We start from the raw sequence: 26,782 nt of genomic DNA, 5'->3' as shown, positions 1-26,782 counted from the left end.
TTAATTTAATTCAATTTTAAATTCACTTTTAATTTTAATTTTAATTTAATTTAATATTTTTTATCTATATTTTATTTTATCTTTATTTTATCTTTACTTTATTTTATTTTATTTTATTTTATTTTATTTCATCTTTATTTTATTTTATTTTATTTTATTTTATTTTATTTTATCCTTATTTTATCTTTATTTTATCTTTATTTTATTTTTATTTTAATTTAATTTTATTTTATTTTAATTTTTATTTTACTGATGATGGGTATTTGACAATACTTGAAACAGCTGCATGGTCAGCCAAAAATCCAATTAATTAAAATAATATAAAATGAATTTTTGTTATTGTAGTTCACTACTGTTCGAAAAACTTCTTTATTTTATTTTTAATTTTTTTTAATTTTTTTTTTGTACTTTTTATTTTATTTTTATGTTTTTCTTTGGAACATCTAAAATTTTTAGTACAGACATTATCACATATTCTCTTTTTTGATATTTCTTTTCCTTCCGTGTTTTAAGTGCAGTAAGCCAGCATTTTATTATTTAAATTTTAATTTATTAATACACGAAATTATTTACAAGAAAGAGTAAATAAGCATAATATGGTTATATTATATTTGCAATGAAAACATATCCAATTTTGAACTTTATGCATTATTAAATGGCAGTTTTTATAAAATAATATATTATAGTATTGTATGAAATTTGTATAAAATCTATAAAATTGTATTCTAATACTAGTATACTAATTAAATAATTTTAAAATATAGTTTAAAATGATTATTTAATTGTATTCCTTACGTTATGCTTAGATTTTCCAATAATCCACCATGTTTGTTTAATTGATTCTTAAGAGCTTCATAAGTTATTTCACCTCGATTGTATGGATCGGCATCTTCAAACATAGCTGTGGTTAGATCTTCAATCTATTTTTATTAATATAAAAAAATGAATATGCGTACAAATTTAATAGAATAATACTTACCTGTTCCTCTGAAAACTCCATGCCATTTTCCTCCATGCAAGCACGTATTACATCGTGCAGTTCCTTATGTTGAATCAAACCATCACCGTCAATGTCATATACTTTGAATAAAAAACGTATTTTATCATCCGCGGATTGTCCAGAAAATTGATGTATTGCATCAATGAACTCTTGTAATGATATCGAACCAGAATTGTCCTTGTCAAATATTTGAAAGACACGTTCCGTAAAGAAAGGCTGCATGTAAATAATAAAAACCATGTTAAATGCAATTAAAAAGTTGTGATATCTGTCATGTTCTGCTTACAATGTTATTGGTATCTCATAAACTTAAATGATACTTACATTCTTTGATGTAACAATTTTTTTGAATTCTTCGCGTCGTATTTCCTGCTCATTACCAACAGTGTTGCGAAATAATTGTTCCAGGCGTGCTAAGGAGCTCTTGTCGAAGCCAGTGCGTGGTCTGAAAAAAATTTATATTGATCACGTAATTTATGAATTTTTTCTATGTAGTGTCATTTCAAAAGTAGGCATCAAAAAATATTTTGCTTTTCTTTGATTTATGGATCCTTCACTAATTAAGTAGATAATAGAAAGTTTCTGTAAAATATTTATTTCTAAAAATCTGTAGCAATACTTGTATTACTAATAGAGTACCCTTAAAGCACTATAAGGTCACAATTAATTAATAATAACACAACTTTTAATAAAATTTGGTTTATAAAATGTCATTCTAGTTTCTGCAGTTAGCTATACTTATTGGAATGTGATCTTCAAATTTCTGTTAAAAATTTTCTAATTAATTGGCTGTAAAATTTTATTAGTTATTGGAGAGAAGAGATGTTAAAAATTATTCGATTTTGTTCTATTTTTTGATTTGATTAATCGCTTCTGATATTAATAAATGAAATTGATTGGATTCCAATCAAAGAACCAAAGAACTGCTATTTTCTTTTGACAGTTTGGTAATTGGATGACTCAGCTTTGTTTAAGCGCTTATCAAAAATGGACACTTATAGTGTTACTTTGATAAAGGTGAAAACACAAGCCAGACGGCTGAAAATGTGAATAGTGTTTATAGTTTATAGTAGATACTGTAACTGTTAATCATGCCCAATTTTGGCTTCATCTATTCCATTCCGGTAATTTCGAAGTCAAAAATGCACACGCATTGGAAGGCCAATTGTTCAAAATGTCAATAAAATCATGGAAATTGTCAGGTCCAATCTACTCTTATCATGTAAGCACTGTTTCGATTACCCAAAAGCTAAAGGTTGCACAAAAAATCGTTTGTAAACATTTGAATAAGGCTGGATACAAAAAAAACTCGATGTATGGATCGAATCCATCGAATCCCATAAGTCCATCAAATAAAAGGAATTATTCATATTCGTTCTTTTATCTATTTGCATTAGTTACTTATATAGAATATAGGTGTGATCTGTACTTTTTTGTAGGATTACGTGAGGGATCGTGTTTATGTCGTCAAATTATGGTTGAGGGTTTGCCAGAAATTTATCGATAAATAATCAAAAATTATCTCTAAGTTGCTCAGTACTGTAAGGAGTGCCGTGGAGAATATGTTGTATTTCAAGCTTAATGGTAAGGCAGGGTCCAAATAATAGTTTGTAAAAAATCAATTGCAAGTATATTTTATTAACTTTAGTCCTGTATTAAAAGCGGCAGTTGCTTGTATAAGAAAATAAAAAATAAGTATCATAAATTAATACTTTAAAGTAAAATATAAACTTTTTGATGATCTTAAACATATTTTTATCAATAATTAAGGAAATAAAAGTATAGGTAGATTTTTTTAAAGGGGTATTTAAGTTTCAAAGGAAAGGCTAAAGTTATCAAAGGAACTTTTTGCTTTAATAATAAGGAAAATTATTATAGTTAAAATTAGGTATTAATTATAATTGATTTTTTTTAATTTTCTTTTACAATATTTACCTTGAGTTAGTGAGGTGTGATATAAATTCCATAATTTGATTAGTTGATATCAAATTTGTGCTATCCGTATCAATCAGTCGATATAATTTATCTAGTACCTGTAATTACATTAAAAGATATGATGTTCAAAAATATTGACGCATATGCTTTAAAATATAATAACTATATTTGGATTAATAGATTAAAAATATTAAATTAGCTTAATGATTATACTGTTTGGTTTTTAATTCCTTGAGCTTAACTATTTACAATGTACATAAAAATTAATAAAAAAACAACAATCCTGTGCTTTACAGGGATAAAGTAGCTGCTAGTCAGAAAATAATCTTAATTATAGCTCATTAGATATATTAACTTATTTCTCATATGTTTAATAAAGTATTCAATTCATTTATATAATAATTTATTAGTGGGCTAATTGGTCAATTTAAATAGAAATAAAAAAACTATAATTTATCATTTATATTTAAAAACAATTTATATTTTATTAAAATATTTTTCCAATATTTCGACTACCTTCGATAGTCATCTTCAGGGAAACTCAATTCATTTATATATATCTATGTACTTTAAATTGCATTAAAATAGCCAAGATATCTTATACATTAAGACCGAAAAGTTTTCGGAAATTCTCATTTAAAATTCGCGCGCTGTATATTTTTCGATATTTTAAGTTTATGTAGTTTGGCAGCACTGTCCTTAATTACTATGCCAAAAATGAGCGCGATCTGTCAGACAGTTCGTTTACGGCAGCTGTTGAAACCAGTTCACCTCAGTAGGGCGTTGCGAAAAAAACAATGGAAAAAAATATTGAACAAAGAGTTTGCATCAAATTTTGTGTTTCGAACGAAATTTCGTGTGCAGAATCGTTGCGAATGCTACAAAAGGCTTATGGGGAATCAGTTTTATCGAAAACTCAAGTTTATGAGTGGTACAAAGCCTTCCAGGACGGTCGTACGACCGTCGAAGACATTTCGCAACGCACTACTGAGGTGAACTGGTTTCAACAGCTGCCGTAAACGAACTGTCTGACAGATCGAGCTCATTTTTGGCATAGTAATTAAGGACAGTGCTGCCAAACTACATAAACTTAAAATATCGAAAAATATACAGCGCGCGAATTTTAAATGAGAATTTCCGAAAACTTTTCAGTCTTAATGTATGTACTACAGAAAGTATACTTTGTACGAAACTAGATGTTAGTTGTATAGATAGAATACTTGAGTACTTACACCACGTGTCTGCCAAATTTCTTTAAAATTTTTGAAGGTAATTTTACTTTTTTCACCACATATTACATATGCCACTGATTCAAGTTGCTCTGCGAAATCCATCTGTCTGTCATCACTGAAAAGAAAATATATATATAATTAGTCAGTTCTAAGATTAAAGGAAATCCATATATATAAGTTTTTCGTTCATAAAGTTAAAAAAATTCCCCTTAGTGATATGAAATGTGAACAAAGATTAAATGACTAATAATGTTTTAAGTTTATTGCTCTTATTATTAATATATACATTATTATTGGGCAAGTTTTGAGTTCAAACTCCCCTCGATCAATTTGCAGATCAATTTTAGATCAATTTATATTTGCAACAATGTATTTTTTTTAATAAAATGTTTTTGTACGAACATTGAATTAGTTTTCATATACACATTTTCGGACCTATTCTGTGCACTTGACAGATTTGTCAAATTCTTTAATAAAATTTTTGATTTTTATAAAGCAGAAAGCTTTTTGGTATTCAGGACACATCTTGACATATTTCAAAGCTTAAGTACTTAGTGTTTCTCACCACACTATGGTGTAAAGTGTTTTGTATAGAAAACTGTTCGTAATTGTTCGTAACTGTTCGTAAAAAATGCTTGTAAAGAGCACATATTTTAAGTTGCCAAAAGCATTTTTCATGCATTCAATAAAAAATATGCTAAAGAGCGTATATTTTAGTTAAGAATATTTGTCATGCATGCAAAAAATAAAAAATGCTTAAAAAGAGCATATTTTTATAGTTATCAACAGCATTTGTAGTATTGACAACTAACAAGGAAAAGAGCTTTTTATTTATGTCACAAAATACCAAAACCTTTACACCAGTCAATTTTGACAAGTGTCAATGTTGGACAAGTTTATAAAGTGCACAGAATGGGTCCGTTTATATATATTTCTGTTTACGATCCTAAATTAGGTGTTCAAAAATACTACTCAAATAACTTACACTACAAAATTTTATGTACATTATCATACAAATTTTATTAATTCTTATGTTATGTTTAAAAAGTTTGAAAAAAAGTATGTATGTATGTATGTTGATCCTTTTTTCGAATCAGCGTAACTGGGCTGCTATATACATTTCTGGCCTGGGCAACAGTAAGTGCTCAACGACGAATTCCGTGAAGGTCGTCCAAAAACGGTCGTTCTGCCAGAGAACATTGATGCCGTGCGTGAACTGATAATGCAAGATCGTCATGTGACCTACTGTGAGATAGAGGCATCCTTGGGCATTTCTCCCACCAGAATACATTCGATATTGCATGAAAACCTGGCCGTAAAAAAGGTTTGTCCTCGTTGGATCCCGCATAATTCGCTCAAAAAAAGGCTCGTGTCGATTGGTGCAAAGAAATATTGAAAAAATAGAAGTAGAATCATAGATCTATGCATATAAGTCCGAAACAAAACAACAATCGACCGTGTGGGTCTTCGAAGACGAGCCAAATCCAACGAAAGTTGTTCGTGGAAGAAGCACTTCGAAGCAAATGGTCGCCTGTTTCTTCGGCAAAACTGGTCATGTGGCAACTGTTTCGCTTGAGTAATGATGAGTGGTCACTTCTGAGTGGTAAACCACAATTTGTTTGCCTGAAGTCTTCGGAAAAACGAACAAGAGAAGACGAATCATTGTTCACCATGACAACGCGAGCTCTCACACACCGGTTCAAACCAGCTCCTTTTTGACCGGCCAAAACCTCGAATTGATGGGTCATCCGCCGTACAGACTTGACTTGGCACCCAATGATTTTTTTTTAATTTCCGCACATCAAGAAAAAAATGCGTGGTCAACGATTTTCGTCGCCAGAAGATGCTGTTGAAGCGTTCAAAAACCATGTTTTGGAGGTGTCTCGATCGGAGTTGAAAAAGTGCTTTGACAATTGGTTTGAGCGCATGCAAAAGTGTATAAATCAGGCTGGAAAATACTTTGAAAAACAATAAAACAATTTTTGATGATAAATATTCGCATTTTCATTATAAGGTCAGAAATATATATAGCAGCCCTCGTAATCTAGTTGTTGCAATTATGCGTACTTTAATTGAATAATCATAGCTTTTTTGAGCTCCGTGGTTAAATACTCTTTTTGATTGAATATTTTTTTCTACTATTAACTGTGTTTCTCTTCGATTGGTTCGCAATTATAATAAAAGTTTATTATGTTGCATGTTTGGAGATAATCGACATAATTGAATGGTGTGGGTTACACCTTTTTGGTCGATTTCTGGACACTAATTATTTTTATAGCCCAAGAGCTATGTTGACGCCATTCACAGTATACAGATGGTCTTGATCGAAGATGGTTTTTTATTTTATAAACCATTTCCTTATCGTTCTTGGCCGATTTCTGGACATTAATTATGTCCAGAAATCTTTTACTGTTGATGACGAACCGCAAATATTTGTACAAAAGAGTATACACTTATTCCTTATTAGGAAAATACATAGAGACAGGAGTGTGCAGGAGTGTATAATAGGTTTGTGTAATTTTTTATTTTAAATATTCTCTATAATATCTCACATATTAGAAATATATTTATTACTGCAGCAAACAGTAACAGTTACCAGTTCGAAACGATTAAAATTATATATTCAAATGAATTTTAAAGAAATTGATTCCAATAAATTTTGTCTTTAAATGCACCCATGAAAATGTATCGGTATTAAATCATCATAGATTATCTCATTTAATTTTTCATGTCGTACTTGTAGCCATTTCACACTTAAATATTCCAAATGATGCCTTATCTGAGTCGAACTAACAACAAACCATGCACTTTATAAAAAAAATACTTAATCTTGTTTATCTTTAGAGAAGTCTTGGCAATAAATAGTCAAGGAAGTGCAATGCAAACTATCTAATGTTGTTGCAGAGGCTCGTAAACAAGATTTTGTACGTCTTTTATTAAGATGCTTATAAGAAACAAAAAAGAAGCAGCATCTGCGACATTTCTGTGTGGCAAAGAGACATGCCTTTGGAATCTGCATTAGAATTTTGTGTGCAAAAATTCAGTAGGTGGACATTAGGTAGTCATGTTCCAGCTGTGAGGAGCGGCGACGGTGTCTTAACATTAACAGAGATACAAGATACGGGAACAAAGACAAGAAGTAGTGGCTTACATCATGTTCAAGCTGAACGTAGTAAGGAACATACAACTACATGAGTCAAATAAGTCAATTACTAACGCCAACACTTCGAGTTCGAATACCAACAGACAACCTGGAAGTTTCAATACCTAGCTGTGGTGAGATATGGGTATATTCGTAAACACAGACTTGAAGACGAGAATGTTGATTAAAAGTTATTAATTTTATTTGTTTTAAAAAGAAAAATAATTAAAACACTGGATTTATAACATTTTTGAATAAAAAAAGGATTTATAAAGAAAAAATAAAAACAAATTCCACAAGATTCCCATTTATAGCTCGAATGGATCATATTCTTATACAGATAAAAAAAGAAATCTAAGTTTTTGAAAATCAACAAAATTAACAAAACATCAAACATCAAAACAATTCGATTCAATAATACTATACGATACCACAGTTCGATAAATTTTAAGATTATTTTATTCTTATTTTTTTTTATTCTTATTATTTTTTATTTTATTTTTATTTTTTTTTTATTTTTTTTTATTTTTTATTCACTAAAAAATAGAGTTATTCTGTCATAAAACAAGGAATTGCAACAACAAAATTTTATTATTTTTAATTAATTCAATATTTGGCTGCCATAGAGTTGTTTCGAGTATTGCCAAATAACCATTATCAGTGTTCTTGGAATTATTTATTATATTTAATTGTTAGTATTAGTGTACATAAGCCAACTGGCCCACTTGATTTATATGTTCTAACTTGGAGTTTGGAGAAACTGCTACAATATTACCACTCTTCGCTAACTATAGGAAAAATAATAGCGCAGTTAAAAAGCAATAATATGCTATTTTATAATTATTACTTCCAGAAATTATATTATGATAAAGTATATAAATGATATTGCATATTAAAATTAAAGTGTAGTCTATTTATTAAGACTTGTAAGATTATTTTGATATAAACTGAATGATTTCTGTTATTCCAGTGGTGTACATTGAGTAGAAAATATTAATTTGTTTATGGCAAATAATTTCTTGATGTGTGTTAAATAAAAATTTCTTTGAATTAAATAGTCCATCTTAATGCTAATAAAATATAGTTTTTATAAAAAAATATTTTATTAAGTTTAGTTTTTAAATAAACTATTAGTTCTCTGTGAATTCAAATTCCATTGGCATATATAAATTCTATATATCGGCAAGTATCAAAGGGTGAACTCGCATTCTGCTAAAGAGTCGCTCAGAGTCGTTTATTAGCCAACTGACCCAAAGCGGTACTTGATTTGTATGTTCTAACTTGGAGTTTTGTTAATTTGCTGTGACAGTTCATTATTTAATTCACTTGCTGTGTTATATTAGAATGAAATTAACTGTAGAATAATTGAATTATTAATTAAGTAAATTAATTAATTAAAAGCTTTATGCTATAATTGTTAAATTTCAGTACTGAAATGAAGTAGTTTTTAAGGATTTTAACATAAAACTGTGATAATATTACCACTATTCGTTAACTATAGAAAGAATAAAATCTGATTGATAATAGTGCAGTTAAAAATCAATACTATGCTATTTTATTAATACATCTTTCAGAAATTATATTATGAAAAAGTATATAAATGTTATTGAATACTAAAATTGTATTGAAGTCTATTTTTCAAGACTTGTAAGACTATTTTAATATAAACTTACGGATTTCTCTAATTCCAGTGGTGTACATTGAGTAGAAAACATTAATTTGTTTATGAGACTGTTAAATATAACAGTTTAATTTAATGTTAATAATAATAATTTTTTTTGATAAGACAGCAAAATTTATTTTGTATATGTACTTATTAGTACATAGTAAGAGTGGATCCCAAGAAACCATTTAGTCCTTTGGAACGATTGTGTTAATATGTATTTATTACTTAAGCATAAAAGTAACATATTCCTCATTTGTCTTCTTTTAGAAGTTTTAAATTTTTATTGAAGTTTAATATGGAAACATTTTTTACTTTCTTTATTATATTAGCCAATATGGAAATTTGTTGTAATTTTAGTATACCTACATTGTAATAGTTAATAACTTCATTTTTTATGTTGAAGCTATTTAAGCCAGTGCATTTGAGCACTGTTACTCTTTATTAACTCAAGGTATCTTCAAAACCCCTCTTTACGCCTTGACTGGATTATTGTTTATCACATCATCAGACTAAGCAATAATTCACTTTATCTATAGAAGATATTCATTTTAAATAGGACAGAAGAGTGCAATAAATTGTGAGATTTAATTATTCATTATGTACTTAATTTGTTAGAATTAATTGTTCCAAATGGGATTTACAAGGAGAGTTTTGGGATTTGAACTCCCCTTAAATAATTCAAACTACTATATTCTATATATAATGGATTTTTTCAATTATATATTTTTATATGAGCTTTAAATTTGTTTTCAAAAACCCCCACAAATGAGAGTCTGTATACATTTCTGTATTGGTCGTAACTCGATAACTAACCGCATTCCCTTAATGAAATCCAACTAGTAACTATCTTTGATGTTTATGCGTTTTTCTTTGACAATCTAAAGCAATTATGTGGGAGTTTAATAGAAGTCTCTTTTCTAAAAGAATTTTAAATATATTCCACATCTGGATTTTGTTTAAATAATATTTTTCAATATATTTCAAAATTAAAAGCTTTTATTAGAATTTTTGTGAATTATACAGCGATGTTTTGTAAAGTATAGCAAAGATTAGAGGGAAAGTTTTATGGATTTTTTTCAATTATCTGATATCAGATAATTAAATTAACATTACTTTAAAGAATATTTATTGAAATAAAAATTTATTCACAAATTTAAATATTTTTTAGTGTAGTGATTACCAATTTCTATATATGATATATCGTTATTGGCTAATATGAGCTAATTTGTCTAATTTCATTTCAAAAAAAAATTGATGATGATTAGTAAAATATCTAATATATATAATACCTAAAATTTTTATTTTAGGTATTATATATATTCTATTCTATAGTCATTTAAGAGACCCACCTCCTTTTAAATTTTCAATTAAATCAATATTATTTTTTATAGTGTTACACTTAATTAATACTTAATAAATTAATACTTAATAAAGTTATTAATTTTTAATAATCATTTTTTACATTTTTGCTATTAAACTTACGTTAAGCGTCCTTTTAAGTGTTCAACCCATCGGTCTTGTACGAGGTAGCCATTGCCTTCCAAATCAAATAAATAGAAAAGTTTTCTTTGGAATTCCTAAAAGAAAAAAAAATTATTAGATATATTTTTGTGACAAAAAATTTTTTTCCGGTAGATTTTGTAGTTATTATTTAAGTATTTAAACTAAAACTAAACAGTTAAGGGTTGAATATATCTCTTACTAATCCATCAAGTTTTTCAAATGTATGTATGATAGAGTTATCTATATGGATTTGTTGTGACTGTGGGATTATAGGTAACGAATTAACTTATATCATAGATTCTATTGTTGGTTTAAAGCTTTATGGGCTTGGACCTTAAAAGAAGTGGAAATTTGCAAAGTAACGAAAAGCTTTGTAAAAGACCCGGACAATAAATTATCAAATTGTTTTCTGCAATTATTGTACTGATCAGAGTACAACACAGGTGGATATCGCATATCCATTTTGGGTATCATCACATACTCAATATATCAGCCATATCTCGAAAATGTGGACAACACAGAGCATTTCGTCAGCATTTGTAAGAACTTCATTGAGTTATTATGTCTTCAGCATGAACAATGTTTCTGCTCTCGCTCTCCTTATTCGATCTTCTTAGATTCATTAAAAAAATTAAAAAATTCGAGTTAATGTAGTCTATGTTGTTTTGGGCACTTCAAATATATTTTGGGTTACCGTACAATTGGCAATTGATTGAACGCCATGGTTTGATCTGGTCTTAAAATCAAGATAAAAACATGTTAGAAATAAAAAATCATATTTTAAATATGCTAGTATGTTCCTCCATAAATGCTAATTTATATACTTTATAATATTTTTGAAATCTACAAACCAAATTTATCTTAAAACCAAATTAAATTTACATATGTATTTACAAGAAATGAGGCCACTTAAGAGGATTTGCAGCATCCTACAAATTTCTTCGATTAATCTTTCTTCGATTTGTTTTGCTTCTTATTTTTTTTACCTTTTGCTATCAAAAAATGGAAATGCTGTACACATTTTAAGGGAACAGTTTGTATTCCAAGCAATTCAGAATAGGCGAATTCTATTCTACGCCGAAGTACATTTTGGGAGAAACCTGGGAATATTTAGAATTGACATTACAATTTCGGAAAGTTTTACTTTGATGACTTAAGGTTCAGATAATGTAACAAACAAATTAGTGGAATTATGATTTTATATTATTGACGGTTTTAAAAAACATTTGCTAAAATAATTGCGTCAAGTATGAAAAATGTCATATAATGCAATAGTTTTATAAATTTTTACTGTCCCTGATACGAAAATTTTGTTTGTTGATATATCCATCAAGCAAAAAATAAGCTTCCTCATTAAAGAAAATTCGATACCAAAAATTTTCATAATTTTTGTAGGCAGTTTTCATAATTTTCGTACGTTCAGCGGTTGTTAAACGATCCCTATTGTAAACTTAAAAGATGATGTCGACAGTTCACTTTGACAAAGTATGTCATCGCTTATTGTATTATATATAATAGAAATAAAATAAGAAATTATTTTACTTTTGCTTCGACATATACAATCAAGTTTATTTAACTTATTAAAATGTAGGTTTTAAATGTTGAAGATATCTAAATATTTTTAATAAATTAAAATATTTTTAATTATACGTTCATTGCATGTAATGAACCCACTCATATTAAATATGCAGTTTTGAATATTATAATATAAAAGTGTGGATACTTTGTTACCCACTATAATTAAAAATTTTTTAAAGTTTATGTTAAAGTAAAATATTTACGAGTATCATAATAGAAATTAATATTTTTAAAAATCAAGCTTAAATTAGTATTATTAATAAAATATTTGCACACTAAATACTCATACTGTTTTTTATGTTGTACTAAAAACAATATTTTCATAGGTCTTTAAAAAAATTCCATTATGACTATTACACACGACAGATGCTTAAGATATTCTTCGAACGAAAGACTTAAGACACAAACTTAATTCAGAACTTGCTTCTTCTTAGCCATGCGGCATATGGTAGATGCTTCATAACCACTCGAAGTAATTATTTTTTATTAAAAGTGCAATCTTGAAGATGTGCTTGGAAATTTAACTATCTACGAATTTGTGGCATAAAAAATTATTGTTGAAACGCTTTGGGTGTGGTTCGAAGATTAGCATAAAATGTTTTAAAAATTGTGCCATGTTTGATATGCGCATAATAAGAAACGAATTAAGTAAAACTGATAACACATTTTTATAGATGCTTTTAAAGGAAAGTTGCCTGAGTGTTAAAATTTATAATAAAAGTTGATTTAGTTTCAAGCATTTAAACTCTGCTAAATGCCGAAGAATACATATTTGCATAATATAAACAAGTTTTACTTTGTCTTAAGTACATAACGATGTAAAAATTATTTCTATCAGAGTGCAAAAGGAGTGTTATGTATAGAAATGATTTATTGTATACAATGTGTTATGTATACTAAGTCCTGGCAAAAGATGACAAACAATAATTGTTATTAAAGACTGAGAAATAACGATCTGACATAAAATTCAAGACAGTTTTGATGTAGGTGCTTTCGAACAACTGATGGAATAAATATTTCTAATAATTTTAGAAAGATTATTTTCAGCAAATATAAAAAAAAATCTGTGGTTATGATAAATTAGTATAAATAAATTAGTTTTAGTATTTCATTAAAGCTTAGTTTTTTTAAGGAACAAATTTTTAAATGAGATAAATTCTCTAATTTTTATGAGAGCTGTATTAAAACATGGTGTTTCCAGCGAGATTTGATTTTGAGCAGTTATCGCTGCTTATTGAATGTGAGATCGTATTTCTATAATTTAACCCAAACAGTGTCTTTCATGTATCTTTAGTATACTTGGAGTCTAGATCATTATAGAAATATCATAATTAATTCCAGCAATGATATTTTAAAGCACTGTTAATGTGTAGTTAAGCCAGTATAATAAGGTGCGCGACAAAAAGATAAGGTCAGTTTGTTTTTTCTTTGTGGAACTCAATTTGAGTGATTACTCTTCGGATCTTGTGGATTTTATTGTTCGATAGAGAGAATGCAACAAATAAATTCTAATATAATGAGTAAACAAAGTCCCGTTAGTTTTAAATATATCAAAAAAGAAAAAAAAGCTAAATATTGCTGCGACAAAATGATAAGGTCAGTTGCAATTTTTTACGAAAACAAGTTTATTAATGAACAGAATAAATTTTTTAATTAATTTGGCTTCCAATTTTTTGGATTGTTTTAAAAATACGCCCCGGCATCGATCCTACCAGGCTCGCGAGCGTTGTTTGCCGAATTTCTCTCCAGGCATTCAATATGGCCACTTTCAGCTCAGCAACAGTGCTGAATTGCCTGTTATCGGCATAAACTTCACGTACAAGAATTCCCCACATGTTCTCCATGGGATTCAGGTCAGGTGAGCACGCGGGCCAGTCCAAGACTTCCACTGAATTGCCCACAAACCACTCCTTTGTTGACCGACTCACATGGATCGCTGCATTATCTTGCTGAAAAACAAGCGGCGATTCTCGATTTTCAGCAAGAAAAGGCAGCAAACATGTGGAGAGTACTTTCTGGTATTCAGCACTGTTCATGCGTTTTGACGGAAATGCGAGAGGCAATGTTCCAATAGAGCTGAATGCTCCCCACACCATCAACGAACCACCACCAAAATTTCTTTTTGAAATATATTGAGGCTCCTTTCTTAAATCCCGCCAATAATAATTCAAACCATCTGGGCCATCAAGATTGAATTTTTTCTCGTCCGAAAAAATCATCTAAAAGAAAAAAAACAGTCATTAAAACCTACAAATTATTTTCGTTTTATTTATTATAAAATTACCTGATGCCAATTGGTTGACATGTTTAATTTAGCGAATTCAAGCCTCTTCGCTTTGTGGTTAGCATTGAGGCAAGGAACTATTTTCATTTTGGCTCGCTTCAAATATTCATTTCCGTTGATGGCTCTGAGTACTGTCCTATTGGATGCAGTAAGCTTAAGCTCTGCCTTAATTTTTGCTGCACTTATAGTAGAATTTGAGGCAATTCGTCCAATGGAGCGCACTGTGGTCGCGGAAAGTACTTTTTTTCGACCAGGACTCTTTTTTTTTCCATAATTTTCTCGATCCTTCAAATAATTTTGTACAACGCACAGTGATCTTCCAAGGTCTTTGGCGATTTGTCTCATTCCAACTCCGTCAACAACCTTTCCGCCAATAAACCCTTTCTCGTAAGTAGTGAGACTCTTACCACGACCCATTTTCTCTTCAAAAACTGTTTAATAATTTAATTATTAAAATAAATCAAATTTTAATACAAACGGAACACTCACTTGACCAAACAATGCAAAAATTGCAACTGACCTTATCATTTTGTCGCAGCAATATTTAGCTTTTTTTTCTTTTTTGATATATTTAAAACTAACGGGACTTTGTTTACTCATTATATTAGAATTTATTTGTTGCATTCTGTCTATCGAACAATAAAATCCACAAGATCCAAAGAGTAATCACTCAAATTGAGTTCCACAAAGAAAAAACAAACTGACCTTATCTTTTTGTCGCGCACCTTAGTAGTTCATTTAGTAAGAAGCACTAATATAGATTGGTATTGAAATTGTTTGTAATCAAATAATTGATTTTAGTAATTACTTTTACATATCAATGAATTATTTAACTAAATGATGGAATTTAAGTATAATATAATACAATACTATAATATCAAGCATTAAGTTATTGTTATAATCGTCTCTATTCTAAACATTCCCAGGTAATAAGTATCTTCCAAAATGTATTTCTTCTTAGAATTAAATTCCCCTATTCTGAATTGCTTAGGAGAGAGGTGTTCCCCTAAAATAAAACAAAAATTTTAATTTTTTTTTGATGAACTTTGGCAGTACTTGAAATACTTGAAAATACAAGTATTAATAATAAGCAGAACAAACAATTGAAGACAAATGAAACTTGCTTGGGAAAAGTTTGATACGAAATAGGACAAAACTCCAATTTCCTTTTAATTCAGAATAAGAGAAATGGAAATAGAGAAAAAACTCTCATTTCCATTTTATTCAGAATAGGGATGAATATTGAACAAGAGCCAATATCAGAGCGATAAGAATTTAGCTATATGAAACCAATTAACGTGAATAACAAAAAGTTGAAGGTGATGATTGAAGACTAATTTCGTTCCTAGATGTAAGTTATAAAGAATACTGCATTGCTTGTATATGGGTTTTGAAAATACAATATGGGTATTATTCAAATATATATTTTGTGATTAATAATAACAATAATACTAGACACTGATATCATGAAATTTACTAGTTTATTGTTAGGATTATTAGCATAATAGTTGGAAAGTTTCTTCTACAAGGTTGTTTATCAGAAGCACTATAAATAAGTTCGAATGTCAAAACAAGATACAGTTTATTTTGACGTTTCTGGTTATTCTCACTTCATACCACCCCATTTAATACTTATGAAATCTAGGAAATATATATATAAAATTCTACGTGTGCTTAGATTTTGTAGTTGTGATGTGAATTCAGAGAATTTTATGAAACATATTCAAACAAATTCATGGACTGACTATTAGTTAATAAAAATAATACTAAATGTATCAAGATATCAAGAGAAATAACAGTTAAAATAAGGAAAGCATATCCATTGATAAATGTCATAATATTTTTTATGACTATCTCACATAAATGGATAGTCATAGTCGATAAAAGCCTTTTAAACTTCAAAAGAAATTTTGTCAAAATAAAAATAGGTTTATCGGATCAGCTAGTGTAAAAAAAGAAACTTTTTAGTGTAGAGCATAATTTGCTCTTCCAGAAAAAAAAGCTATTTGAATTAATCTAAGAAATATTTTCAAACTGTTGAAGATAGCTATTTAGCAATAGTAAATAATTGTATTGTAAGTCAAAAATTCACTTAAAAAATATTATGTACTGTTAAAACAAAACACAAATAAAAAAGTAATAAAATTAAAAGAAATAATTTTATCTAAAAAAAAAACATTTGAGTACTAATTATATTGTGACAGTCACTTTATAAATGAAATAAAATTAGTAATTAAAACGTCGTCTATCTGTCGTACTTTTACATAGTACTTACATATATAAAAATTAAGAATTCATTTTACTTAATAAATTTGTTTACTTAATAATTCTTTGTCTTTTAATTGAATACCTGATATATGTTTTTTCTTCAAGTTAGTAAATTTATGAATTAATTAATTATGTGTAAATAAATACTATTGACAAGTTTTTTGGTACTTAATTATAGTCAAAAAATACAAACAACAATGATTTTATTAAAAATATTATTGATCATATAATCACAATCATCATCTTGTCACACACACAACCTATAAATACAATATAATCTCGATAACATGGGTATATAATAATTTGAGTATCTGTACTTATCTTAGTTGTAATCTTTCTAATCTGAAGAAAACTAAAAACTTTTTTATCTGAATCTTTCGGGTATAAAATTGATTAAAGAAATATTTTTTTCATTTTTCTATTTTTATATATATACGAAGAATATTATTATTTTTTTATTGCATTATTTTTTTTATTTTATTATGCATTATTGCATTATGCATATAATGCAAAAGTTAAAAGAAAATTTCGATCGGAATGGATTTTAAGACCTTAAATTATATTATATTATGCAAAGAACTATTTCATAAAAAGATATGTACGATATATGGTCAGCAAGAGAAAGTGCGATTATTTAAATAATAAAATTGTTCTGTATAAAAAGACTTTTATCTTCAATAAAATAGAAAAAATATACCTTTTTTTTCACAGAAATGGTACCTTTTTGAACCAATTTGTGTGAGAAAAAAATTTTCAAGTGGCAACCGTGTAGGTAATAACAAAATTTCTCTCGGTGCTCTGGAATTTTCGATAACTAAGAGTAAAGGAACATTAGAGCATTCGGAATCGGTTATTCGGATTTTCGAGAGCATACCGTATTTGCTTTTTATTTGGTTTTAATAACCAGATATTTTACGAAAAATATGTATAAAAAACAACAATAAAAATACCTAATTTATTGAATAAAATAAAGCTGTTGCAGATCCTTGTTTAATAATTAAATTTCTTTTTTTTGAACGTTAATCTTTATTAATTCGGTTTAAAATAATATTAAAAAGTATATCAATTGTTTAATAAAGTAGTATTAAACCCATTGAGGTGAGTATAATCGGACAATATTAGCTAATACTATTTAAATCTTATAATATATGGACTTTTTGTGTCGATGAAATTATATATTAATTATATTTATCTCAAATATTTTATTCATCTAACTGGAAGTATAAAATAATTAATTATCGCACGCTGCCTGCAAATGGATTTGCGGCCCATTCTCAGCTTAGTTCTTGCCAACTGGCTTTTTTAGTGCCAATCTTACTTTTTAAAATACACTAGACCGAGAAATCTAAAGGATTTATATCAGGTGAACACGGTGCCCACTGTGTAGATGAAACAAAGCACGGAACGTTGTTTTTTTTAGCTATATTCGGTTGGTCGCGCCTTTTGTGAGATGTTGCTGATTCCTGTTGGAGTGTCTAACGCTTGCGACCGAAATGCTCCTCTGCCCAGAGCTTTACAGCTCTCTCTCTAAAATAATTTTCCAACAGATTTTGGCGTTTATTTTTACTCCACGGTCAATGAACATGGGGCGGAGAGCGACTATCTGCAGTTACGGCGGTCCACACTACCACCACTAGCCGATTTTTTTTTTAAATAAAATAAAGGTTTTGAAATATTTTATTAGGAAAGAGTTAAAATTCTTTGAAAAAATAAAATTTTTTTGGAATTTAAACAATTTCGACATATTCTCAAATGAAGGTTGAGTGACTGCAGATTAACGAAAATTTCTTAAATGCAAATCCCAAAATTAAGCATTTTTAATAAATAAATTAAATTAAATATTTAATTTTAAATTTATTAAATCAATACTTAAATTTTATAGGTAAAACTTTAAATTATCTTTTTTAAATTAAACTGTCATTTTTTCAATTTTGTTTAACTTCATATATAAAGGTCTTTTGAACTCCTTGCTACTTGATGAAATATTAATCGATTTTAATCTATCAAGTTTTAATTAATTATGTTAATTTAAATATTAAATAATTTGTACAGATATTGAGTAAAATTGTCTTAAAAATTTTTGTTGAATAATCACATTTTTAAAAACTTTATTTTTATGTCGCATTTCCTATGCCTAATATCAAGTTTTGTAATTCCATGGTTTTGTTATATATTAGAATTGCAAATGAAAATAGCTATTATATGTAAAGAATCGTACCTTTAAGATATTATGTATTGCTCTGTGTTTGTGTAGTTAATGTAAAAAATTGAATGTTTACAAATTTAAAACTCAATAGCTTGCGAAGAAACTATGGCGGTATATAAAAATCGGAAATATTATTATTATGACATATTTTACTTGTTATAACCACAATTCTAGAATTTAGTCTATTCACATATACTTTCCAGACGCCCCTATTACGCTCTAATGCTCTAAGCTCGCTGAATGATTAGTTAGTTTCCTTGTTTATTGATCTTCTCCATGTAATTTTTGGCCGTCAACGATTTCTTCTATCTTGTCGATTGCATTCTAATGCTGAGTGTGCAATTTCACTAACCGGTTTACGTAGGGTATGTCCCAGGCAGCCATATTTCCGCTTCATTATTTGCTTTTCAATCGGCTGCTGATTTGTAATTTTCTATAGCCGCTTATTACATATGGTTCTCGACCACCAAATGTGTAGTATCTAGCAAAGGCATCTGTTAACGTATGTTTGCAGTTTTGTGAGATCGCGACCGTAACAAACCACGATTCAGATCCATATAACAACACACTTTTCACGCAGGCATCGAATACCGTAATTTTAGTGTTTAAATGCAAACTTGTTGAACGCTAAATGTTTTTTGCGAAGTCATATCTAGCGTTCCAAAGTCTATTGGCTACGTCTTGTGAAGTACCACCTTCTACTGTTATAATGCTGCCGAGGTATTCAAACTTTTCGACGTTTTCCACGATCGTATTAACTATTGTGAGCTGGGAGGTTTTAGACGTGTTGATGCGCATGGATTTTGTCTTAGCAATACGAGGATTAGTGTTAAGAAAAAAATCTGAATAGTGCTACATAGAGTATATGTTACTTTATTTCAGTGTCCGTTTAAAGGAGAACGGTACACAATAGATGACAAAATGTTTCACAAAAAATATTTGCAGGAGGTACATTATATACTAAAATGGTACAAAAATAATTCATATAATTTTTATATAGAGGTATAGAGGTTTTCTAAACAAAAATACTATAAATACTATACTATAAATTGATATATAACTGAAGCTATTTAGATGAACAGTTTTTGATATAACTAGAGTCTTTTGACTGCCTTTTATTTATCAGTCTGTGCCTTTGTTTATATTGAAAATGGATATTTTGTGCTCTTTTCTATGATGTTTCTTCGTTTCTTGAATCATATATATGTATATGTTATAAAGTTATTTATTCAATAATTAAACTTATCTTAAAATTGAATATTTGAAGCTGCTGACGCAAGATTAAATAGTTTGTTTATCTTCTGTAATGCTTTGAGCTTTTAACGGCGTTACAACTATTATGCCCCATGCTGAGGCATTATATTATATTATTATTATTATATTTTATTATTCATTAGTATAATAATTATATTATATTATTATTATATTTTATTATTCATTAGTATAATAATTATAAAACCCCAATGAACATACAAAAATTTACTTATCAGAAAAATCAGCAATATTGGTTTCATGTATTATCATCGACAATATTTACTATTTTGTGTCTTCAATGATAATAATCATGTCTTCAATGATAATAATGTGTACATGCTGTAGGTACATATATTTGATTATTATTTTGGTTAATACGAACTATCGAGAAAGAAAGTGTTAAAGACTTTTTAGGGAATCGCTTAGAAGTATCTTCAGTGTCAAAAGTGTTTGGTTGTGTTTTGCATGTGTAAGTTAATATACCGCTTTATTATTTGAAGCGATTAATTTTAATTAAATGAACAAATTTACTACAATTTGTCATATACAGATTGGATTAAGTAAACGATCTGGCGTAAGATAATGTTAAGTATATTTTAATAGAAATAATTTATAAGCTTATTTTGTTATTTAAAAGATTAAAGTTTGTATTATATTAAGTAAATATAATATAATTCATTCATCACTTCTATATGGATGTGTGGCGTTTAGCAAAGCTTCAAACACTACTATTCGCCAGCTAGAAATAGTCAAGCTCAAATGACGAATGACATTCTCAGGAACCTCAAGATTAATACGATCAAAAAATACATAAAGGATAGAGCCTTAAAATTATTTGCGAAATCTGACAGACTTATCAACATCGCGTTATCAAATCTTAGAATGTTTACAGACTCCTCGGGGAGGTATGCAGTTCTGAGGTCAATTATTGCTTAGACTAATGAAGTGATAAACATTAATCCAATCAAAGCGTAAAGAGGGATTTTGAAAATACCTCGAGTTAAGAAAAAGTAAAAGTGCTCAAGTTAGAGTATATGTGCTCAAATCAGTACTCAAATACCTTCAACATAATAATTAAGTAAAATATTAAATTGAATTTTAACGACTGTTTTGTTAAAAGAAACTTAATTCTTAATATAAACTATTGTTTGGATGGCATATAGATAGGTATGTCAAGTATTGCCAAATACCCATCTTCAGTGTTATTTTTGTAAAGATTTCTTGTTTTTAATTATTTGAAAATAATTTTTTGAGACTGTAAGTATCAAGAGTTGAACTCTGTCAAATTTAACCAACTGACCTAAAGCCGCACTTGCTGTGAATTTAAAAAATTAAATGATAAAATTAATTAATTATAATTATATGAATTACATATGAATTAATTACATAAATTAATTAATTACATATATTCTAAATATTATTTTTGTTTATATTTTTATTTAATTGATAAATTTCAATATTCTTCAAGGTATTATTTATTGCTTTTTATTATTTCATTTATTAAATGAAATTATTGAAAATTAAATGAAAATATTAAATACATATTAAATATAAGAATTATTTCCAAGACCTACTGATGATGGGTATTTGGCAATACTCGAAATAGCTGTATGGTCCCCCAAAAATTCAATTAATTAAAATAATACAAAGGAATTTTTGTTGTTGTAGTTCACTACTTTTTTATGTTCTTTTAATTTGCACTAAGTATGCGCAATGCTAAAAATGTGGACCAGTGGAGTTTTAGAATTTTTTAAAATTTTAATTAATTTTCAAATTCATAAAATTATATTAAGGTATGTATTATGGCGTAAAGATATTCCAGTGTACGAGTAATAATAATAGTTGATATTTTATTTTTATAACCCTTACGAAAAAAGTCATTTCATTACTACCGATTGAAACTTTCTGATCTGATGTATAATACGCGCTTTAAATAGTTTATAGATGGAGTTTAACACCATATCAGTTTATTAAACTTTGTCTGGTGTTTTAAATGACTGGAAGATAAACAATATAAGATTGACATAGTAAGTATAAAGTTAAAAATAGAAAAAATTAATAAACATAAAAAGAAAACAATTAAATAAAAATTTAAATTAGTTTTCGGAACGAGTTTCATCGAAATGCGTTATATGAACTTTAGGTCGCAATATTAAAATTAACCGGCTTTTTCGATGTATTTACAACTTCATTTGTTTTTGATCTTTTTCTTTCATTTATTGGCTTTTAGACCCAATTTTATCTTTTTTGGTTTCACATTTAAATGAAATTAATGTGAGTCTTCTCAGTAACTTTGCATGCCAATCTTGTCTTTAAGCGTTTTGCAACTAGTCGAACATCTTTTGGACCATAAAATTTAATGATGATCGTCGTATAAAAAATGATGTTTACTGGTATTTCGGATACAACTTGAAGGGTGCAACATTTTTTCTTGGTTTATTCGACAATACAAAAAAAAAAAATGAAGCAAAACAAAATTCCAGACGATTTCAATGCCAAATTTTTAAACTTTTGTAATTTTTATGAAGAAGCTGCTTAATCTAAACACGAGCTGGGCTTGTTGCAAGTCGTTTAAGGAACGTGAATGTCAACGCATTTTAAGGTTTGAACTTGTTAAAAAACTTGTTTTATAAACCAAAATGAAATGGTTAATAAAATGGTTAATATTTTTTATTTTGTTAAAATTATTTATTTTTAGGTCATCGAACTGATAAAAGTATTTCAATTTGTCATGAATTGTAAAAGATAGACAGATAATACATAAATAGTTGGGGTTTATTTAAAAATTGTTGTTTGTTGAAATTACAGTGAACTAATTTTTTACTTACTTCATCTAAAAATTGTTTCCGGAAGCCTTCTCTGGTGTGCTTGCCACCATCTAATAGAGCACTGCATTCTGATATCAACAACCAACGTAATTTTTCACGTCTCGCTTCCAGTTCCATTGAACTGCAGTTCTTATCTAAATTAAGATTGTAACGATCCATGTATTTGACTACATGCACTTGTTCTTCGCTGATTTCCTCCATATGTGACGGCATATCAGGTGCAGAAAATTGATTGTTTGTTAAATTTATTGTTTGATTTGATTGATTCAAAAAATTTTGTGTTGGCTTCTCTTGTTCTGATAAATTAGTTATAATTTCAAAAGAGTCATCAATGTTAAGTACGGCAGGTGAGGAAGTCGATGTTTCATTGTTATGTAATTTTTCATTAACTGATGGGTTTTCTTCAATTATTTCATGTAAATCACTAATGCTTATATTTAAATTTCTGTTATTATTATTAAGTTTACTATTTTTAGTTTCATGTTCTATCACAATTTGTTGTATACTTTGTTGAGGTCTTTGTTCTGAGGCATTGGTTGGTTGCTCTGATCTTTGATCGTGGTCGCGTGAACCATGCAATTTCTCGAGGTAATGCGCTGCTTGTAGTAGTACATGATTCACAGCGCTAAGTTCCTCTTCGGTTACTGCATTTGGTAAAGAGTTTTGACTGCCATAATTGGATTTATTATTTATTGGTGATTCATTTGTGGAGGTAGAGAAAGGAAGTTCATCCGAAAATGATACTTTTTTAGGTGAACGCGTTGGTGTTGGAGGAACTTCAAGCGATCTTATTGAACACACTGAGCCGCGATGGCTAGAAATTGCACTCAAGCTTGGATATTTAGTCTCGTGATCCATATTTTTTTATATTTGATTTACGCAAATTATGTTAGTTATACACTACCATATTTTTTTTTCAATTAATTATTATTGTTTTTATATGAAGAATTTATGTAAATTAATTTAATTAAGTTAAATAATTATATATAGCTTAATTAAAGTTTGTATTTGGCTTAAATTTTTAATTATTTATCACTGCGTTTAAAAAAAAAAATTATTATATATATGTAGTTAATTCATAGTTTTTATTTGGTATTAATTTTTAATTTATTTTTCACTACGTGTCTATAAAAAATATTTAGAGAATTACATATGTGTATGAACAATAATTTTTTAAAGGAAAATTATTGCTTTTTTATACAAACAATTGATTTAAATTAATTTAAAAAACATAATTAAATTAAGTAATTGTTTGTAATTTCATTATAGTTTGTATTTCATTTTAATTTTTAATTTTTTTATCACTTTGTTTATAATATAAAAATAATATAAACAAATTTAATTATGTTTATAATAAATAAACACAATTTAATTAAATATTTATATTTAGTTTGATTTTAGTTTGTATTTGGTTTTAATTTTTAATTTATTTATCACTTTGTTTAGAAAAAATTTAAATACGTAGTTATATGAAATAATTTTAATTAAATTAATTAAATGAAATTATATATAGTTTAATAGCAGTTTGTATTTGGTTTTAATTTTCGTTTCTAAAAAAATCAAATATATAGTTTAATTATAATAGTTTGTGTTTAGTTTTCATTTTTAATTTATTTATCACGGTGTTTCTTAAAAAACGGTATTGATAAATGTATTCCATTTCAAAACTAAATATATATAAAGAATTACATATTTATATCTATATTAAATTGTTTTAATTAATTAAATTTTAAATTTTATTTTATTTATTTCAACTATCACATTTTTTTTTGAAATATTTTTGGTTTTTAAAATGAAAGTTGTAAAAATAATCATTATTATTATTATTATTATATTAAGTAGTCATAAAGCGATTAGTTATGTATTGGATAAAATTTTAGTATTTATTTCATCACAAAAACACACACACATAATTATCTTTAATCATATTATTTTACTATAATTAATATTTGAACAAATTTAAATTGTTCTAATTTTTATTATTATTTTCGTAGAAATATTTTTGTTGTATATTCTTTTCTTTTTGTTTTTTTGTAATAGACACTATTTTAATAAAGTGGAATTAAATGTTATACTTATTTAATTATACATAATAAAATGTTATTATAATATTATTACTTGTTCATTGATTTGGTTTCATGTGATTTGTCTAATATTCTATTTGAGATAATTATTATATTATTCTACTTATATTTTTTTAGTTTTAGTTTGGAAGTAAACGTTAAGATGATAAACAAGATTATATTGGAAAAGACACAAATTATTTCTCTTAATTACTAATTTATAATTAATTTTTAAATATTAGGTAAGTATTTTTTGTCTCTTCAAGTTTGTCAATAATTTTTTATTGCATATATATTTTGTTAGAAATCACATAATAATAATGTTAATGTGAATTTAGATTTTAAGTAAAATTCTATAATTTTTGTAAATGCTGTATGAATTTTTTAAAACAATAATAAATTAATATAAATATTTTGATAGAAATCTGCTCGTTACTTTTTCTATGTATATTTTTCGTATTTTTATTATAAATACTATTATTTAATAATATTATATATTACGATTATAAATAATCATACGTATCACCATGATTATTATATTATTATTATTATTCATTATTCCTTTGTTAATGTGGTTACATAGTTGATAATATGTATTATAGAGTATTGATGTAAAAGCATAAAACGATTTTGTTCACTATTTAGAATAATATTACTATTTGTGTTTATTGGATCATCACTTTATTTATGAATATTTAACTTAAATTTATATATTATTTTGATATTATTTGGTGTTTATTTATTTTTATAATTTGTATTTTTAAATTATTTATTTTTATATTTATTTTTATTTTTTTATTACTATTTGTTTATAAGTTCTTCGATTCGATTTATATTGTTTATATTGATTTATCAATATTATATAGATAGATATAGATATAGATTATATAGATATAGATTTAGAAGAGTAGGGAACAATAAGAAAACCTATATTTTCAAAAGAAAATAAACTTATTTTTAATTTTTGATTATTTCTTATTGTTCATTACTAAAATTAAAATATATATAGATTTCAAATTTAAAAATATTATTAATTTAGTATATGTATGCCAAAATTGTTTTCATATATTAACTGAATTTCTTTTTTTATGCCTGTATAAATTTATAAAAGTTCTTAAATACATATACACAATTCCTCTATTATTATTATTATATATAATACTACTATTCTATTTCATTCTTCTATTATTTTTCAGTGTGCAGTATACACATCGATTTTTTAACGATAGGAGTGTACCCATATCATATAAAAATTACATTCTCTAGGAATTGTAGAGAAATTGAATTGTACTGAAAATGTTGCACGGAATGTTTTATAAACCAAAGAAAACCTCTAAATCATTTATTAATATAATTAAGTCATATATTTAAAACTTCACTACATAGGTATGATTTGACCGCCTAAGTGATAACATATTAAGACCACAGCAGTATTGAAATAATTTAATACTTAGAAATCAGAGTGCTAGGTTAAAGCACTACAAATACGTAAAATAAGAAAGTTGACTTATAATTTCACATCATCACAAGCACGGAGAAATAATATGTTTAAAAAATATTGTTGGTATTTCTACTATAAGTTGATATTATATATAAAAATATATACATATATACCGCTATATATCCCTAAATACAGAATTTTTAAATATTTTAAGACCTAAAATGTACAGTATTAATATAACTTTTAATTTTCTTTAATTTTTCTTCTATATCTCATCTATATCTGTATGTAAATTTATAACTTTTTATTTTACTTAAAGCATTTAGAATTTTCATATCAACAATAATATGTAAGTGGAATAAGTAGTAATATAAAATATTAC

The 26,782-nt window shown here is 27.1% G+C and overlaps 1 protein-coding gene across 1 annotated transcript; it reads right to left on the bottom strand.

Moving 5' to 3' along the window:
- Nucleotides 1–791: 791 nt before the first annotated feature.
- Nucleotides 792–23,827, bottom strand: LOC119676999. Its single transcript, XM_038088265.1, has 7 exons — nucleotides 22,897–23,827; nucleotides 10,458–10,552; nucleotides 4,168–4,282; nucleotides 2,936–3,033; nucleotides 1,325–1,445; nucleotides 980–1,216; nucleotides 792–920 (listed from the first exon to the last, which is right to left on the bottom strand). Exons 1-7 carry the CDS (start codon nucleotides 23,752–23,754, stop codon nucleotides 792–794), a joined length of 1,653 nt encoding a protein of 550 aa, XP_037944193.1. The 5' UTR covers nucleotides 23,755–23,827.
- Nucleotides 23,828–26,782: the final 2,955 nt, after the last annotated feature.

The sequence above is a fragment of the Teleopsis dalmanni genome, chromosome 2, assembly GCF_002237135.1.
Source record: "Teleopsis dalmanni isolate 2A chromosome 2, ASM223713v2, whole genome shotgun sequence".
Classification (NCBI taxonomy): Eukaryota; Metazoa; Arthropoda; class Insecta; order Diptera; family Diopsidae; genus Teleopsis; species Teleopsis dalmanni.
Note: the sequence above shows the minus strand (reverse complement) of the source record. Positions and strands in the feature narration are given on the sequence as shown.

What these genes read in the sequence shown, in the direction of transcription:
- LOC119676999 (XM_038088265.1), bottom strand. Translation starts at nt 23,754, where the DNA reads ATGGATCACGAGACTAAATATCCAAGCTTGAGTGCAATTTCTAGCCAT. An exon ending in AAATTTGGCAGACACGTGGT is followed by an intron (nt 3,034 to 4,167) that starts GTAAGTACTCAA and finishes ATGTAATTACAG; the next exon opens with GTACTAGATAAATTATATCG. An exon ending in TCACACCTCACTAACTCAAG is followed by an intron (nt 1,446 to 2,935) that starts GTAAATATTGTA and finishes AATTTTTTTCAG; the next exon opens with ACCACGCACTGGCTTCGACA.